The sequence below is a fragment of the Corvus brachyrhynchos genome, unplaced genomic scaffold, assembly GCF_000691975.1.
Source record: "Corvus brachyrhynchos isolate BGI_N302 unplaced genomic scaffold, ASM69197v1 scaffold32, whole genome shotgun sequence".
NCBI lineage: Eukaryota > Metazoa > Chordata > Aves > Passeriformes > Corvidae > Corvus > Corvus brachyrhynchos.
The window spans coordinates 5985693-6004414 of NW_008237919.1; the positions used below are offsets into that span (position 1 = coordinate 5985693).

At 38.5% G+C, this 18722-nt stretch overlaps 1 protein-coding gene across 7 annotated transcripts in view; it reads left to right on the forward strand.

Moving 5' to 3' along the window:
* Positions 1–18722, forward strand: part of TMEM117 (transmembrane protein 117) — a 198509-nt gene that overhangs the window by 140354 nt on the left and 39433 nt on the right. For all 7 annotated transcript variants that reach the window (XM_008632769.2, XM_017733148.1, XM_017733151.1 and 4 more), the window contains one exon: positions 15619–15778. In XM_008632769.2, coding sequence (XP_008630991.1) covers positions 15619–15778 — 160 coding nt within the window. The remainder of the gene's footprint in view (positions 1–15618; positions 15779–18722) is intronic.

The window sequence follows — 18722 nt, forward strand, 5'->3', positions numbered from 1 at the left end:
GTTTTTTTTAAAGACCTATTTTCTGATTTTGAATAATATTCTCAACATGTATATCTTTATCATTCTTGTATCAGAAACCTGATTGGGTTTTCGATTGTGATATGTGGGCAAATAATCTGGCTTTATCAGTGTCAGAAGTTACATACCTTGTGTAATGCAGCATTCTAAACTTTAATGTGTCTTGTGACAGCAGGTTTTGCCTCTCAATGGAAGAACAGATTAATAAGGAAAGCTGACACTAGTATCTAGGCACATGTAGTCAGAAAGTGATGCATAGGAAAAATGCTTTACCCTTCCAGGAAAATGAGTCATAGCCAAAATATTCATACCTTAACCATCTGAACTTACTATCCTATAATATTATTTTAAGCATCCAAATATATAAAAATTTATCTTGAATTTGACCTCCATCAGATTTGTGGGGCTTGAAGTACTCCAGATAATCAGACCATTTAAATATAATTCCCTGGCTAAGGATTTAGCATCCTAGCTTCAGCCACAAACTAAAGTTTTATGTTAAGGTCTTCCTATGGACCTTGTGAAAATTTTAACTATCCATTCATCTTGTCAAGCCATCTTATTATGCTCAATTTTTGTGTTTTCTGACCAATTCGGAAATAGAAACAGGTTAAAAAAATTTTAGGAGAGAGGAATCTCTACTTTGTAGTGCTATTATTCATTTTACCTCCTCAGTTTTATCATTTTTTTTTTAAGGTCATTCATGGTATATGGATATCTGCAGTGATATGACTTCCTGTGATTGAGATAATTCCCAGTACAAGGACAAAACCAGAGCTCCTTGAACTGAGAGAGGAAGAATTCAACTTTTGTGTCTCTCCGTGCATAAGCAGAAAGAGGAAAAAAGATATTATTATCCCATTTGCAAATGCCATCTAAGGTCTGGGCTTTGGATTGTTTCAGGAACCTTTTGGCCTTGTGACACGGCTATGCTCATTAGGACACTGGCAATTAGGGCTCAGTTTTGTCATTCTCTTTGCAACATGAACAAACTGAAAGAGCATTAATAACATTCTATTGCCAGCAGGTGTGACTACATTATAAAACAACCCAAAATTAAAGAAGAATTTCTATTTGCTACCTAATATTAAGTTTTCCAGTATAAATGAAAGAAAACTAAACAATCACTAGCAGGCCTTGGGTTCCAAAAAGAGAGGGATTTAAAAATCACTGCAAAGTGTAATAATGTAAGTACAAAACTCTTGAAAGTGTTTTTGAACAATTCCTTTTTAAAGAGCACCAAGGTCAGAGCTGTTTGGAATGAAATTGATGGCAAGGTCCAAGGTGTCAACACAGCAGGCGTATACTGCCAGAATAGTATGTTAAGCAGGAGCTGAGATTTTAATCAGCATTCACAGATCTTAAGGTACTAGTTTGTTCCAAACTTTCTGACTTCGTGAGCTGTTCTGTTATCATCTTTCTGAAAGAGATTTGAGGATACTTTTCCACATGGTCAGTCCAGATATAAAATAGTCTTTATTCTTCTGACTGAATTATGAAAACCTCTTTTTTGTTTTTTTTTTTCTTAAGAAAGAGGTGATCTATATACTCTCCTTGAATTATGCCTTGTAACTAAAAACCTTCATATGTTCAGTCATTCCCACTGAAGTAAAGCAACAGAGGTTTTGCTAGTGTCATTCATTACAGGGGCACATATCCCGTTCTTTAAACAAATTTGATGCAAATTTAATTCCAGAAATCTAAATAGAATTAAATATGTGTTTTCCCAGCATTTAGACTTATGCAAATTCAGGGAAAGTATAATTTGATTGACAGAGAAATTGGTAACAACATTAGTGTCTGGAAGCATTGTTAAAATTTATTCTAGAAGCATATTCTCAAGAACTTGTGGGCCATAGAATATTCTGAATGCAGTTACGGACATCTTGCTTAGCAGGCAGGTGGCTTCAGAGAAGATGTTGTGGCATTCGGCAATTACTGTTCATAAGACAACTGGTGTTCACCCCAGTCCTGCATAATCCATACCTGAAGCCACCTTTAAATGCAGAATGAAATGCCTATAATAGCAACCATTGGTTGTAGCATTTATGAACACTTCTCAAACTAAAAAAACCCAGTTGATCTAATATAGTATTTAACAATATTTGGGGAGTTTTAAATGTAAAGTCTATTCCTCCCTAAAAAAAATATCAGAATACCCACACTGTGTAGTGAAAACCTGCTTTAACTTAGTTGAAGGTGGCCACTGCCTCAGATGAAATAGATTTCTTTTTTTTTTTTAGTGGGCATTGATGGGGTTATCAACTCAGAGACATCTGTGGTCTGTGATAGATTGCCAGTAATGGGTGGAAAGGCCCAGGGATGATTGTAAGTCACATTCATCTTTCACAGCCTCTTAGCTAGAGATGACAGTTATTTTTAGGGCTCCCAGGAAGAACATAAAACCAAAAACCTCAGTGAAGAACTGGTAAAATTAGTTTAATATCAGCTCTGTACAATGACTGAATGACCTAGGTGAAAACTGAAGATAATACTAACAAAGTTAATCCAAATGACTAAACAAAGCTTTCTGAGATGCTATATCTAGTTCCCAAAGCTGTATTCCTTCTTAGGACCTTTGTGAAAAGGATGTAGTTATTTGCAATACAAAAGTCTGGAAATTTGGCTGATTCTAGTCTCTCCAGTGGCTGATCAAAGAAGCCAAGTGCGTCCATCTATTCCAAATTCTGATTTGTTTCAAAGTCTCATCAACAATACAAAGGTTCCCTGTTTAGAGAGAAAGTGACACACTCCAAAATACAGCCCTTCCAAAAGTATTCCTCTAGCTTCTCTCTGTAGGTGCTTGCTGGAGATTAATTGAGCAATCATGTAAGTGGTGGGGTGGCAGCCTGTAGGCTTTTATGCTTGTCAAACAGACGTGCTGAAGTGCTTTACAGGAAGAAAAGGATCATATACCTGTAAAACTAGAGGGGACTCAGTCAGTGGGGGGTAAAAGAGAATATTAAACATGAAACATATGTTTAATAAAATTTGGTCAGCACAATCTCTGTTAAACTTGGGGTCTCTTTAGCAGCACCTAAACTATTTTGAGCACAGTATAATCATGCAGGCAAAGCAAAATCTGATGTAGTATTTGGGTCTCTGGAGATAAACTGGGTGGATATCTAACCTCACCTAGATGTGTCCCCTTGTCCAGACAGCTCATCTATTCCTTGGGCAAGATAAAAGGCCTGTCCCCAGCTTGTAGCCTGGGTCTGGTGAAAGAATTACCTTGCTGGATAGGCATAAGAGGTGTGATTTTGATCACTCTTTAAGTCTTTCTACAAGATGGTTATAACCCTTAAGGAGATCCACGAGAGAAAACTATGGGAGAAGAAACAAATGCCTCTGATTATACCCCAGAAAAAAAAAAAAGAAAACTGATGGCTTTTAGCACTTCCTGTCAGTCTCTGCAGTCATTCAGCAGTCCATTACTACTCCCCTGCCTTCCTACTGCCTGAACTCTGCAGTGTCATTCAGCAGTCCATTACTACTCCCCTGCCTTAAATCATGCTATGGCATCCTTAGTCCTTTGCATCAGCCTCAGATCAACAAAAAACCATCAGATCTTAGGGCCAAAGAGGCTCTATTACAAATAACAAACTATATGGAAATCCATTCAGAACTAAGTCAGGTCAAGTGGACAGGTAAGAAGGAAGAAACAGGTTTAAAACTGAAAGAGTACTAACAGCCAGGAGCGAATGTCAGCTAAAAGCAAATGGGTTTTTTTCCAACATAAAATTATATGTGACTGAGGTGGTAAATTCTGAGGGTCTTAACACTGTCTTACTTGTTAGAATGATAGAAGTCAAAGACACCAAGGATGGAAGGTAAAGGATGACAAATTATTTCTGGAGGAAAGGGATCTTTGCTTACACTTTGTTGGAAATCCTGCAATAAAATTTTTGATTGCTGTTTTGTAAGAAAACCAAAATTTTCAAATAAGCATCATTATTGATTAAACTTTAATTGATAAATGATTCTCATCCATGGGAAGGAATTCCTGATCAGCTTATTGATTAAACTTTAATTGATTCTCATCCATGGGAAGGAATTCCTGATCAGAACTAGTGAGACCCCAATCTCCTCATGGTAGCCAGTAGCGTCAGGATCCAATCTACATGGATGATTGCTGTTCTGAGCCCCTGCACCTCTCTTTGTGCAGCAGGTGCGGGACAAGCCTCAGCCTGCATGGTTTTAAAACAGCATCTTTGCTGAGTTCCCTGAATACTGCTATTTCTTCCAGAATTTATCTGGTTTCTCTTCACTGGAACAATTTGGAAAAGAGTACAGATTAGTCTCAGGATAGAACCCAGGACTTTGTCTTAAAATACTGACAAGTTTCTGTTTGAGGGGGATAACTATTTCCTGGAAAACTCAACGTTTAACCAAATATGTATCTGGGCATCTTAGTGAATTTAGCCATAACAATTCCCAAGTTTTCTTGTGCACTTTCTTCCTGGAAATGTCTAAAGTTTATTTTTCACTGAAAAAGTGACAATATGAATATTTTCACAGAGCTGAGCATATAAATTGGAACAGCACTGGCTGTCAGGATGTATTTTGGTGAGTGGTCATTAACTTCTTTTTGCTTAGTCTTATTTCTAGTCCTGTTCTCTTGTTAGAAAGGTTAACTTTCCAGGAGGTCAAAATCACAGTAATTTGCATGGGATGTTTCTTTGTTTTTTAAGAAGACATGTCAAGCTTATACAGGAACTGGCTCAACTTGTGAAAAATAAGGCCTATTAACCTTTATTTTCTAGACAACTTTTGAGTTGCTATCAATTCTCTTGTCATCCTGTCATTCACTTTTTTTGAAGAGGTTGGTTCCACATTCTTGCTCACCTCCCCAGACACATTTGGTGGGGGGCAGCTGTTAGGTTCTCCCATCCCCCAGGCTCTCTTCACAGGACAAGTGCTTCAGCTCCCAACCAGTAAAGCTTTAAAATACTCCACTTTAAAAACTCCACTTAACTTTATTGGTGCTTGTTATGTATGGTTGGCCAAAAACTGGATGTGATACTCTGGATATGGTCTACCAAGTGTAGAGCAAAGTTATGTCCCTTGATCTACTGGTTTTGCCTCTGTTATTGCAGCCCTGGACACTGTTGGGACTTCTTTGCTGCCAGCAGACATGCCCGGCATGCACTCAGCTTGCTGTCTAGTAATGCTCTTTTCTCACTAAGGAGAAATTGATATTTTTTTGAAAGATTTTTGACATAAAAATGTGTTGCTCCGGAAGCAAGATTAAAGATTTAGATTTTTTTTTTTATGTTGGAGTTGTTTTGGAAGTACATTTAATCAAAATATAATCAAGCTATTAGATGAAAAACCCTGTATTTATTTAAAATGCTTTGGGGGAAAAAAAATTAAGAGCAGTTCAAAACAATTGCAATTAGGTTTTACTTTGATAGGGTTTTCACAGATATAATTGTGACAAGCACAACATCTTGATGAATGAGAAAATATATCCCATAGATATGATGGTGTATGAAGCCTAAAATAATGAGAAACTTCTTGTTCCAAAGAAGTACTGTATAGATAAATTATACAGCTAATCTAATCAAGAACCTAGAAAGCTATTGAACTGTTATGTTTAGTTTATTCTAAAATTGAACTGTATTTTTTAATTTTAGTTGTGGATATAATATGTTGTCTGAGAAGCCCTGACAATATAAGTGTATACTGTACAGCTCTCCCACCCACTTATCATAAATGTTTTCTAAGAGCAGCAACATGACAGTGTCTGGGCAAGGACAACATGTTCCGTATGTTCTGCTTAGATAAAATAAGTCCCATTTTTATCCTTTATTCTTTGTAACTCATAGAAGCATAGAAGTATTCATGTTGGAAAAGACCTTTAAGATCATCAAAGTGGTACTGATGCAGGGCATAGGCTGACTTAGCCTCGGTGACACCTCCCTGCTGGATGAACCATTGTCCTTGTCACTGATGGGTTCCATTTGCAGGGGCTCGCACCTGTTGCACCTGGGGAGGTGGGGCAGTCACAGAGGAGACAGGCCTGCTGCTCAGGGCAGGGACTTGTCACCACTGTCCCTTAAGTCACTGTGCCCAGTTGGGCCTTTTTCAGGGAAGGCTGGGTGAAATTTCAGCAGTCTCTCTCTCTCGCTCGCTCTCTGATACCCCTCATCCCACACCCCTCCTCCTGCTGCCCTCTGGTGCTGGCGTGGGAGCCGGGCACAGCCTGGCACTGTGGCGGCAGCGTGTTCCCACTGGAGCTCTGTCTGGGCAAGTGTGTCACTCCTGGTGGCTGCAGAGGTCAGAGGGGCCGTGGCTTTCTGCCGGGTGGATGCCACTGCTCCCTGGTTGAGCTGCAGGGCTAAAGTGCCCTTTCTGTACATCCTTCCATGACAAGTGTTGCCTGAACTGATGCTCTACTCCCCGTGTGCCCACCCTGCTGGCATCACTCCTGGTCACTGGTGCTCCTCCTAGCTTCTTTCAGACACGGGAAGGCCTGGATGCTGGTGCTCCTGGCCCTGCCCTGGTCCCTTCAGCAGCTGTTATGATATTTGAGGGTTTCTGGCAGCTCTCTTGACTCCCCCTGAGGTTCCTCCATTTGGGAATTGTGCTGGCTCTGGAGCTGCTTGATTGGTGACTGAGTGATAGTTTTATTATCACACATACTATGGGAAATTTTATGGGGACTGTTCTTGGTTTTTTTTCAAAAACTTGCAAGGCTAATTTTAAGACTGCCACATCAAAATTCTATGTGAAATCATTTCAGTTTTCTAAAATGTGTTTTAAAAAGCAAGTAAACCCCAACTTTTCAGTGACTGATTTCATTTGATAGCTTCTAAATGGAAATTTTCCATTATTTTATTCAAATATGAGTGTTGCTAATTCCTACATAAAATGCATTTTTTTTTCAATTCAAACAGGCTTTTCACTGTTTTCTTTAAAGAAATTAAAAAATCAAGAACTGACTTCAGTTTTGAGATTCAGCTCTGGGTTCAGGTGCCTGGTGGGTTTTGTCTTGATTAAGGCTGTCAACATGCCAGCTCCTACCACAGCCAATGGAGCTCTCGCCAATGCACACGATGGTCATGCAGCTTGACACAAGCCGAAACTTACTAATAGTCACCTGTGTCATTTTCCAGACTCCATCATTTGAATAAAGATGGAATTCAGGTGCCTAAACACAGGCATTGACTACAGTTTGAAATGCTTTGGTATATTCAAATCATGCACAGGCCTGGTGGACATGACACAGGGCTCAGAGGAGACCTTCTGTTGCAAGGTTTGAAGACCAACCAAGGTACTCCACAGTGGCCCAAATCATATTAAACTAAGTTTGGTTTAGGCAACAAAATCTCACACTACATCTCTATCGACTGTAGTGAAAGATTAGATATGTTAACTCACATGTAGACTTCTGAAAAAAAAACCTCTATGGATAAATTTCTGGCTGATTCTGAATTCCTTATAAAATGTTTTAATTGTACTAAATTAACCCATATGAAAAAATAATCTCTTTTTAAAAAAGTAATGATCAGTTTTTCACTTGGCTCTAGATAAAATATAGCTGACCTCACTGTGATTTGGGAAAAAATTTGAATAATTTAAATGCAGAAAATAAATATTAGTCTAGAATATCCTGAAGGAAACATTCAGAGTGTTGTTTATATAGTAAAACATTGATCAGGTTTAATGATGAAATAAATCGTGAGTACAAACAGTGCCACTAAATTCAGAAATTGAGATGTAATTGAGTTCTTTATTAATGAAAGAATTGATTTATTAATTAATTAGTTTTTACCACTTTTCTGACTTGGTTGTTTTTAATTGTGTCTTCTGAAAATCAGTTTGTCTTAAATCAATCATCTAGAAATCCAAATAATGCAGATCATAGGACTGAAAATATGGTGTTAAATCCACACTTACAGTCTTGCTTGTTTCTAAAACTAGAATTTAATAATGTGTTTCAACTCAGGAAAATCAAGGCGGTGTTCAGATATACTTCTAGCTCCTGCTCTAGGTCTGAAAAGCTTAATTTTAGGCTCTTAGAATAGCATTTCAATTACCATCTAAATGCATTTGGAATAGGATTTTCCTTCTAAATGTTAAGACATATGTCTTTTCCATTTCAGAAGTTTTTTTCCTGTTCTACATTGCAACCATTTTAAGACTTTACTGAGTATTTAATGATAACTGAGAAGTGGAGGACAATAACGTTTTTTTCTCATAACCAGTTTCTAGCAGTTGCTGAGGATGCTGGAAACTTGAAAGCCAAAGACCCTGTTTTGTATGTTTGGGCATGTGATCCCATGTCTTGCCGCTCTGATGAACAGCCTTTACCTCACTCTTACCAGGGACTTACCATGGGAATACCTATGCACTAAGACACGTGGGTGTAGGAAATCTCTGTCCAGAGAATGGTTGACTCATGTCATGACTAATGTTGACTCATGTATACCAAGCAGACCAGCTCCAGCTAGAGAGAGTCTGAACAAACAGTAATCTGCAGCATGCAAAAACCTACTTGTTAGTGCATCCAGCTGGTCTCATTAGCACTAATATTCAAATAGCTGGTCTGACTTACTCGGAACAGGAAATGGCCCCCGCACTGTTTGTATCATCTTGTGTAACTGAGATACTGCCCGAACTCCTGGCTCCTCAGCCACAGTGAGGTGCAGGAATTGTGCCCAGTTCTGACACAGCTTCCCTCACGTTACAGAAATCATCCCTTTCGCAGGTAAATTTTGCATATTGATGAACTGCCCTTGTCTGAATATAAACCATTTTCACTGAAAAATTGCCAGGCAGGTCTATCCTAAGGCACATTTGATGCTCTGAAAATATTTTTCAAAATCTTGTTTCTGTTGTTTTTTGAGCAGCTGTCTTCAACTCCCCATTCCATTGACAAAATAAGTGATGTATCCATCTGAAAGTAAAACAGAAAAATGGCTTCTCTTTATCTTATATAGAATTGTGTTTGGTTTTTTGTTTTGACTTGGGTTTTTTTCCAAATGCTTTCTATTGGAATTAAGCAATTAACTTCTAACTTTGGAAGTTGAACATGAATTAGAGTGCCTTGGATATGTTTCATGTGAGTCTTATACTAACTTGCATATGGCATAGGGTGAAAGAAAATGTTTTTTACAAATAAGACCATGAACTTTCATAAACTGTTTTTGCTTTTCTGTGTCACAGATAGGAAATGGCATTTGAAACTTAAGCTTATGGTGATGAGTTTAATTTAAATGAGCTGCTGTGTGAAATAGATAACAATTTCATTTTAGTAAATTAATGGTGTGGCAAAAGGAAACTCAAAGATGCTTCTACCTGTAATAAAAAAATGATGCTCTCTAGAATTCTAATATTTCACCATATGATTACATTACCTAATCTTATTAATTTTATTACAGGAAACATAGCAAAATGTTTCCTTTATATATTAACATAAATGTAATTTCAGGCTTTATACAAATCTTTGTGCAAAATCCCAGATAGCTCTGGAATCATATTGATACACTCTAATAAAATCGCAACTGTTACAGTCAAAAGATAGCAAGGTTTGCGGGAAAGGTTGTTTGGGTTAGGGTTGAGAGAGTCAAAGAGCCTAGAGCACTAGGAACACTGGGGTTGGAAAAGGCATGCCAATGCGATCCCAGCAAGGCCCCAACCTTGCTGTTCCTGCATCTTTGTGGTTTGGAAAACCCATAGGATTAGTAAGTGAATGTATAAAAAAGCAGAATAAACAATTCCAGTTTTGCCAAACTCAGAGCATCCTTTATACTCTGCAGTGTCCTATTTCTTTAGCTTACCAGTCAGAATGACAACAAGCATTGTTTAGAAGTCTTAACTGGGAATGTATGGTTCTCAAAATGTGCAGTATCTGCTATTAATAAGTAGTTATGAGCCACAGAGAACATAGGGAATGTTTCAGAACAGGTGTTTCAGAATTGGTAGTTAGTGGCAAATGCTGAATTACTTACCCATTACTTTCAACAGAGCAGAAGTCAGACATACACTATTGTGGTGACAAGGACTTTAAAAAGATAATGCAATTCAAAGTTTGAATTATAAACCATTTTCTTCTAATTGATATTTAACTTCAGATAATTAGGTCTTATTGGTGGTAATCTGCATTAATATAATTTCTCCCACTTATTCACACCTGCAGGGCATGCCATGGGGAGTGCTCTGAAATCTGGCAGTAGTATTGTTCCATATGTCTGCCATGTACTTGTCTCCATCAGGATCAAGCACCTTATTTTAGCGAAAGAGATCCAATGTAATTAACTCTCCAAATATTCCTAGATTTCTAGGGTCTGTGTGTACTGCCAATTCACTTCAGTAGCAGATTTCTGAAGAGGATCTGCCAGTTATCTCTCCACCTGCCCTTTGGTTAATAGTATGGATTGCTCTGGGGTGCACGAGTGGCATTTCTTCTGGATACATCTGAAGCGGACACTGCTTTCTGGGATCACACCTGGTGTGCTACAGCTATGGATGGGTGCTCAGGTCAGCCCACGCTACACAAATGCAGTGAATACGGGATCCTCAGCACCAACTGTGTCACTCTGTGGCACTGCAGTAGCTGCTGATAAAGGCAGAAATCTTGAGTCCCTGCTCTCTCATCTTTCAGAGGACTGTCCTGTGGGGGCAGAAGAGCAGTGGCCAGCTGGAGCATTGAAGTTATGCTGCCCCAGGGAACACAGATGCTTTTCACCAGCAGAGCATCTGTCCCTTATATTTGCTTAGTTGCAGAAGTGGTTCTGACACCAAGCAACAGGCAGACTAAATATTTTATTTTAAATGGGTTTAGAGTTGCTATTTTTGACATATTAAATAACAGAGCCTTTCTTAATTAAAACAAGTAAAATAAAAATTGTTGGCATTTGTATGTGAACATCTGCAGGAGCATTGTTCTTTATAGTTATTGTACCTTGTGCAATTGTATATTTGGCCAGTGCTGAATCTGAGATTAAAAATTATGTAGAGTATTTGACTCGATGGATGATCTTTCTTTCCTGAGGACTGGAAAGCATTTTTAAATATAAAGAGCAGTAAAATTTGTTGTTCCCTCTCTGTATCTATTTTCACAGGGTATTTGCAGCTATTTGGGTAGTGAGAAACTGCCAAGGCAATCAGCACCAGTGCAGGTGCATTCCACAGCAGAGTGAGGGATTGTGACATATGGGGGGTGGTTTCTGAGTTGGGGAAACCCCAGGGAAGTGCAGAGACCTGCCAGGAGCTGGCAGTATGCTGTGGGTGGGGACAGGAGTAATGGCAGACACTCCACTCCCACAAAGGGCAGCCCTAAGGAGCGTGACTGTTTCTTTGGTCCTGTCTAAAGTGTCCCATCCCAAACAAACATTGTATTAAGCAATACTTGGAATCCTTGGTAGCAATGTCTAATGTTTTCCAAATGATCTAGCTTAGTGACAATTATGTGTGAAATTATGATGAAAAGTTCTCAGAATACTGTGTCATACAAATCTAAGAGCTACTTTTGACTAGGCACAGGTAGGTGGTTTTTTCTGGAAAAGGTGTAGTCAAAGGGCAAGATAATGCTCTTTGCTTCTCAAAAAGGACAAAATGAAAATGAGGAAAACAACTAAAGTTTGTCTTTCATCTCTTCAGTTGGTCTCAACAGAATTACTATCTGATCATCAAAGCTGTAGCATCATGAAAGATATGGCAGAGGGTCATATAAGACAAGAAAATTCTAAATATCTCTAAAAATGAGCAGCTCAAAGTCACAAGTAAGGGAAGGTAGTGTTGTGCAAAGAATTGTATTTAACATTTGAATTAAAAACTTCATTTTCTTTATGTTACAGTTTGAGAAATGAGGTGCCATCACACACCAGAATCCGTTTTTGATATACTTTGCCCTGCTGATTTAGACATGAAGAATCGTGAGACTCAGACTGGAAACAGTTCTTGTTTCCCATGTTAAATGTTTTGTGAACATGTATGCATTTATTAGCTTGTCTTTTATCTTTCCAGGGACAAATTCCGGATTGTTCAGTTTTTCGCTCAGTACAGGCAAATAACAGACTGATTCCTGAAGGTGTGTCTGCATGGAGTCAAAGATACTTCTGGTGTTGGTTTGGAGAGGGTGTGCTATGGCTGGTTTTGTGGTACTGCCTTGGGGCTGCAAGAGAATGAGTCGTGACCTCATGGGCTCTGCTTAGGAAGTTCCTGGTGTGGGTGGTAGGACATGCTGAACAGCAGAAGAACGTGTCTCCAAGCACCCAGGACATAAGATCACAGCATTTCGTTGTGTTTTCTCTCTACAGGGTTTAGGTTATGACCCTGTCTGCCACAAGGGAACCACCACTAGTGACCAAAACCTTCTCAGGCTTCTGGTCCATGTGGTTCACAATCTCTCATAACGTATAATATGCTGGGTGATAGATTTAAAGTTGGTCAGTTTGGTCAAAGCTTATAGTGCAAGAAAGTGTTGTGGAAAGGAGGAGAAAGGCAGATACATCTGTTTTGGACCTTGCCAAGTTTTTGAGAACTAGATTAGTCTTCTGTTGACAAATGAGGGCCTGTAGTATGGATTCAGTTCAGCATGAGTGATTTGGTTTGACAAATTCAAGACCAAACTCAGTCCTGGCAATCAAAGATTATTATAGATATACAGTCTAAAAATTTGCCTATTTTTTGAGAGGTTTCTGGCAGTAAAAATTCTTCTCTTTCAGCCTCCTCCCTTTTGTCCCCCCCCCCCATTCAGTGTAGCACTGGGGATCTTAAATCATCACTGGCAGTGATAAGCACAGTAGTGACTTTTTTGGACCTGCCTAATAATTTTAACTATTCAGTATGCTATTGGTCTGGATAGTGTTTATTTACACTCTTAAGGACTATGCAGTAGGTTGTAAAACGTGTGTTATTGCAGCTGAATAGGTGCCCAGGGCACATAATCATTTAATACAGTAAGCTAGAATTAGAAGTGAAATATAAAAGTGTATTTCCTTTGTGAACTAGAGATAGAAATTGCAATTCTTAATGCCTGGTACAGAGAAGAGTCAGTCCTCTCTTGCCCTTCACCTTGTAGCCTTTCCCCTTCTGTAATGAGGAGAGGTCCTGCCAGCAATGCTGTGAATAGTTTGACAGTGTAGCTCTTTCTCAATAATGTGCACTGCAGAATAAAGGGCAAATTACGCTGGGCTAGATATTGCAGGGCAGCTCACATTGGTTTATCCAATACAAGTTATGTCAAGTTAAATGAAGCCCTCATCTTTTCTTTTTTTTCTTAATCTCCAGAACACTGTACTTTCACAGGAAGTGAACTGAACTCCAACCCAAACAAGCTCAGTTTATCACAATTCCGAAAACATATATTGAATATCTTGCTGTGTTCCAGTATCGTAGGTCAAAAATACAACCAAGTGCTAATTACGCTGTTTAGTGCAACCATTTCAAAAGTCTATTTCTAACCTTTTTGTTGATCTCACATTTTCTTATTCTATTAGCAGCCCATTTTCTGCTCCCTTCCCTCCCTATTTGACACTTCAGGATGAATAACAAAGCAGTTTTCTAAGTGCATATGCATTTCCTCAAGGAAATCAGGACTTGAGCACACACATCGGTCTTTGCATGCATGTCAAAGAAGCATGAATAAAAATATGTCTGGCTTTGCTTGTCTACATGCAAAAGTCTGACCTTCCATGCTTTGAACTCTTGCTCCAAATGCAAATGCATAATTCAAGAGGACTGAGGCAGAATAGTCTTGAGCATAACTTCTGGGTATATGCTTCCTATAGCAAAATACTCAAATTTGAATTATGGTTCTAAACTTCCTCTGCCCCAGGAGAGGTGGTTCCACAGAATGAGGTCAAGGAAATTCAGGGTGCCTAGTGGCTGGGGCAGTCTGCCTTGGCCAGCAGACAAGCGCTGAGGATTGTTTTCTTTCTAGAGAACTTTTCAGGTAAAGTGAGAACCTTAACCATGAGAATTTCAGATATGAAGGTGAAATAAGTAGGAGAAAACACCTTTGTGTGTCTCAAGAGACTATACGCAAGAGAGAGAATTGTCTTCCCAAAGTAAACTATTCTGGGTTTGTGCCAAAGTGGAGCTTGTAGAAAAGACAGTCAGGTTCAGGTACTGACAGTTGAGATGGTAGCTAAGCAAATGTTTTGGGATAAGAAGCTTGACTATTGCTTAGGTCTAATTACATCTAATATGCCTAATTCATTGGTTTTTTGTTTGCCCAGATGCCCATAATTCTTTCGAGCGAAATTGTTAGGGTGTCAACCATAGTGTTGCATGTAACTGAGTTAATTTATTAAGAACAAAAATAAATGTTCGAAGGTAAAGGTGGTAGCAATCAAGTAATTTTGTGTCTCAATACATTCTGAAGAAGTGCAGCCCATCATGTCACAGAAAAATGATGTTTAGGAGTCCAAATGTATTATACTATTGCCTATATGCATATTTGTTTTCACTTCCTCACAGACACAGACAAGGCTGCTGTATAAAAAGAAATGCATACAGACTGGTAGCCTGTGACCACTGGTGTACAGATTTTTTTCTCCTCTGCTGAGTATTTGTCCTGTTTAGAAGTGTCATGGGAAATATTCTTCACTTTATTTTACAGCCCTTGGTAGATGAAGAAAATGAGATATTATTACTGTAGAAAAAAGTCCACCCTGCCACAATTATTTAGCCATGTGCACGCATTCAGATTTTGATATGGGCATTTCAAAGACTATTATAGCACAGATTTACTGACAGCTATGGCTACTGGAAGAAGCCTTGCTCACCCTTAAACTACCAGCTAAATTTTCCAGCTCCCACAGAAGGAGAAATTCAATCAGTCACTGCTGCCAACTCTGTAAGATATCACCAAAGTTCTCCTGGAAATGATGCAGAGGTATTTTTCAGGGGTAGGTGAGAAAGGTATTTTCTTAAATACTGCATTCCAGAATTGTATGCATTAGTCACATGTATCTTCTGGAATTCTCATAGCTTTTATATGGAGGCTTTAATACTTTTTTGATTCACTCTTCACTGACTTCTCAGAAAAGTCATAAAATTGTTGAAAACTTGTCCAAATGACATCTGGGAAAATACAAAGCAAAATCTTTCTAAAATTCCCAGAATTTACTAAACATTTAGTGCATTGAAATTTTTTTTTATGAAGACATGTTTCTGTATAAAAATTAGACTTCACAGTGAGAGTCTTCTAGCTCCTACAGCTTAGAAAAGATTTTCAAAGGTTCTAATGTCTCTGGTGCCTTAAACAATGTTCTCTCAATTAGTTGATTTGAATTTGGCCTAGACCATGCAGGCCTTGGTACATTTTACTTCTCTCCTATTTTATTTCTCCCCTATTTTACTTAATTGGTTTTCATCTTCAGTGAAAAATATGGAATGAAGAACCAGAGTGATATACTCCAGCCTAATTTTGCAACGTGCTTAGTACTAGCTACTAAATTTCTTTTCACTAAGAATCATTTTTTAAATGAAAAAGATTTGTTTGTGCACTTAATTTTCTTTGGTCTGTTTTCATCCTTGGAAAAGTACTGATAAAATAATAGTTGACCATTAGACGACAGATAAAATAGAATGATGCATCTTCATTACTATCGTATTCTCTCTGAACTATTTTTTTCTTCCTTCCAGGACGGTTCTGTTTACTCTGACCTCTGTAGTTGTGCTTGTCATCACTACTGACTGGATCAGCTGGGACAAGCTGAATCGTGGATTTCTGCCAAGTGATGAGGTCTCAAGAGCCTTCTTGGCTTCTTTCATCTTGGTGTTTGACCTTCTTATTGTCATGCAGGTACACTCTCCTAATGTTCCACTCAGGCTGCTGAGGCTGCCTAGTCACTCTATTTCCTCTAGAGCAAATGGTGTTTAGATAAGGCTACAAAAAGTTAAATAAATGTTTAGTTTGCAATCACTATTAGTAGGGGCATTTTATAACATCATTCTCAGTTAACTTTGCAGAAAAGGCCACTGGCCTTTTATTGTGAAAATATTGCTGATTTCTCTTCTTAGGGTACTAGGTAAGAACTCCATGTCTTTCCAAATTAGAAAGTGTTTTCTGCAAAAATTACATCAGGAAAAGAAACAGAAGCTGGTTGTTTTGTAAATTCAAATCTTCTCTTAGGAAATGAGATAAATTTGGACAAACAAGAAAGAAATACTTCCCCATTTCAAGCATTTATATTAGGTATACACACACTAAGATACTTTAATAGATGAAAATTAGTAATTGCTGTTAAGATTCAGCTTTCCACTTTCATGTGAAAATTTTGTTACTTGATGGCAGGTCCTTGTAGTGTAATGAGTTCTGCCTGAAAGCTTAAGTGGGAAGATAATTCATTGTAATCTGCCTGATGTGTGCTCCTTTGAATCTAGCTGCTAAGAAAGGAATCTGGGTCACGTGTATGTGGCCAAAAACCTTCTTCATGTGGTGCTGTTCTCTCCCCTTTGTGTTTGTCTGTGGTTTGAGCCTTTTGTGAATTCACCCAAAGCTCTGTGAAAAATTAGGTCATTTGGGCTGCGGGAAGGAAGAGGAGCATTGAAGGCCCATGACTTTTGTTCTTAATCCTAGTCATGTTAGACTGTTGAACTGAAGGTCAGAAAAGAATTTGAGAAGAACCAATGGGTCCTTACTCTTCAGTATATTATTAGCTCTGCCAGCGGAGAGTATTTCTGAGACACTTAGGTCTCTTTAAAAAGCTATCTGTTACTTGAGTAACTATCATTAGTTACTCAAGGGGGCACTCACTTTATCACTGCTGTACAAGGACTTTAAAGCTGCATAGAGTCCTATAGTTCAGTTTTGTTTCCTAATGTCCACCACTGTTCAGTGCTCACTGTGGTTCATGGTTAGAACTGGGAGGATGAGAAAGGAAATACTGTTTTTCTTGTAAGATTGCTGGTGCTTTGTTTTCTCTCCTTTTGAATTTTACATTTTGTTTGATGTTTCAAAAAGATTCAGGAGAATGTGTACTAAATGATTGTACTTTACAGAGCCTTATTGAAAGTGTGAATGAAAATAAAGGATGTATCAAGCTATTTGATATTGCATGCTGGGTAGAAAAGCAGAGCTGTCTTCATACAAAATAACTATTAAACTATCCTTTTGACTTTGAAAAATAAAATTCCAGTATTTTGACTTTGGAGTTGCTGAATATAGAGAAGAATTTTACGTGAAAGAGCTTGTCCTGAGCACTCTTCCATATTTTTATAATACAAAGCAAGAGGCTCTTTTTAATTTCATTTCTAAGTGATTTTGTGTGATGGAGTTATTTATTTACTTGAAGTTATTTATTTGGACTGTGAAAATATGTTGGCACATTTTATTTATGGCGTAGTTCAACATTGCTACTGCAATAATCTCATGTTGAGAGAGCAAAGTATTAAATCACACAGAATCACAGAATGGGGACGTTTGGAAGGGACCACAATGGATCATCTGATCCAACCTCCCTGCTCAGGCAAGGGTCATCCCAGAGCACATTGCACAGGATTGTGTCCAGACAGTTCTTAAATATCTTCAGTGAGGGAAACTCCACAACCTCTCAGAATAATCTGTTTCAGTGCATGGTCACCTGCACAGTAAAGAAGTTCTTCCTCATATTCAGGTGGAACTCCCTGTGCATCAGTTTCTGCCCATTGCCTCTTGTCCTATTGCTTGGAACCACCAAGAAGAGCCTGGCTTCATCCTCGTGGCACCCTCCTTTCAGATACTTGTAGACACTGGTGAGGTCCCCTCTCAGTCATCTCTTCTCAAGGCTGAACAAGCCCCACTCTCTCAGCCCATCCTTGCAAGAGAAATGCTTCAGTTCCCTAATCATCTTTGTTGCCCTCCACAAGTGAAGACCATCAGGATCATGATCCTTTGACTCAAGTATGCTATAGAATTACATGTCTTTAGAAATTCTGTCTGTTTCACAGATTTTTTTCATAACTTAACAAGCTTTAGCAACAAAACGGCAAAATTAGGGAAAAAAAACCCCCAAAAGGAATGCTTAGTATTAAGAAGGGGTTTTTTGAGGCTAATGTTAAGTAAGAGCACAGATTAATTCAGTTCTAGTTTTTGAGTACAGGCATTTTCTGTCCCTCTGAATGGTAGCATCCACACTGCAAATGTGTTCAGCATGTGACTGTTCAGCAACAAGAGAAAACCAATTGAGTTTGGAAATCCATTTTTAAAGCTGTGAAAAATATTCACATAATTGTAAATGTTGGTTATGCCTTCTTAGTATTATTATAATTTAATACTTGTCTAAGCCCTCCATAGAGCATAGAAAAATTAATTCCTGAGCAATCTCTGCCCTGGAAAGCTGCCTTTTTTCAATTTAACATAACCTAGGCAGACAGGTACAGAGGATAACACAGACAGCTAAATCTTACAGACAGTTATATGTGAGTGATGCTTAAGTGTATGCACAAATTTACCTTTGGTTTCCATCCTGCAACAAACTCTATCTGCCTCTCAGTCCCACCCTTCTTGAAGTGTGCAAAGTTTCCTCTAGTCCAGCTGGGCCACTGGATATTCTCAGGATGGATCAGGGATGAGAAACACAGTAGAAGACAGGGACATGTGACTGAAATGTCAATATGAAAGTTATGACTACAAAAATATTAAGACAATCCAAGAAAACAGATCATGGAAGATTTCAGGACAACAGCAGGACCTCATTGGATAGTGTGACTGGCTTTTCGCTCAGGCTGTGCTCGTACCTTGCTGGGACACATCTCTTCATATCTGT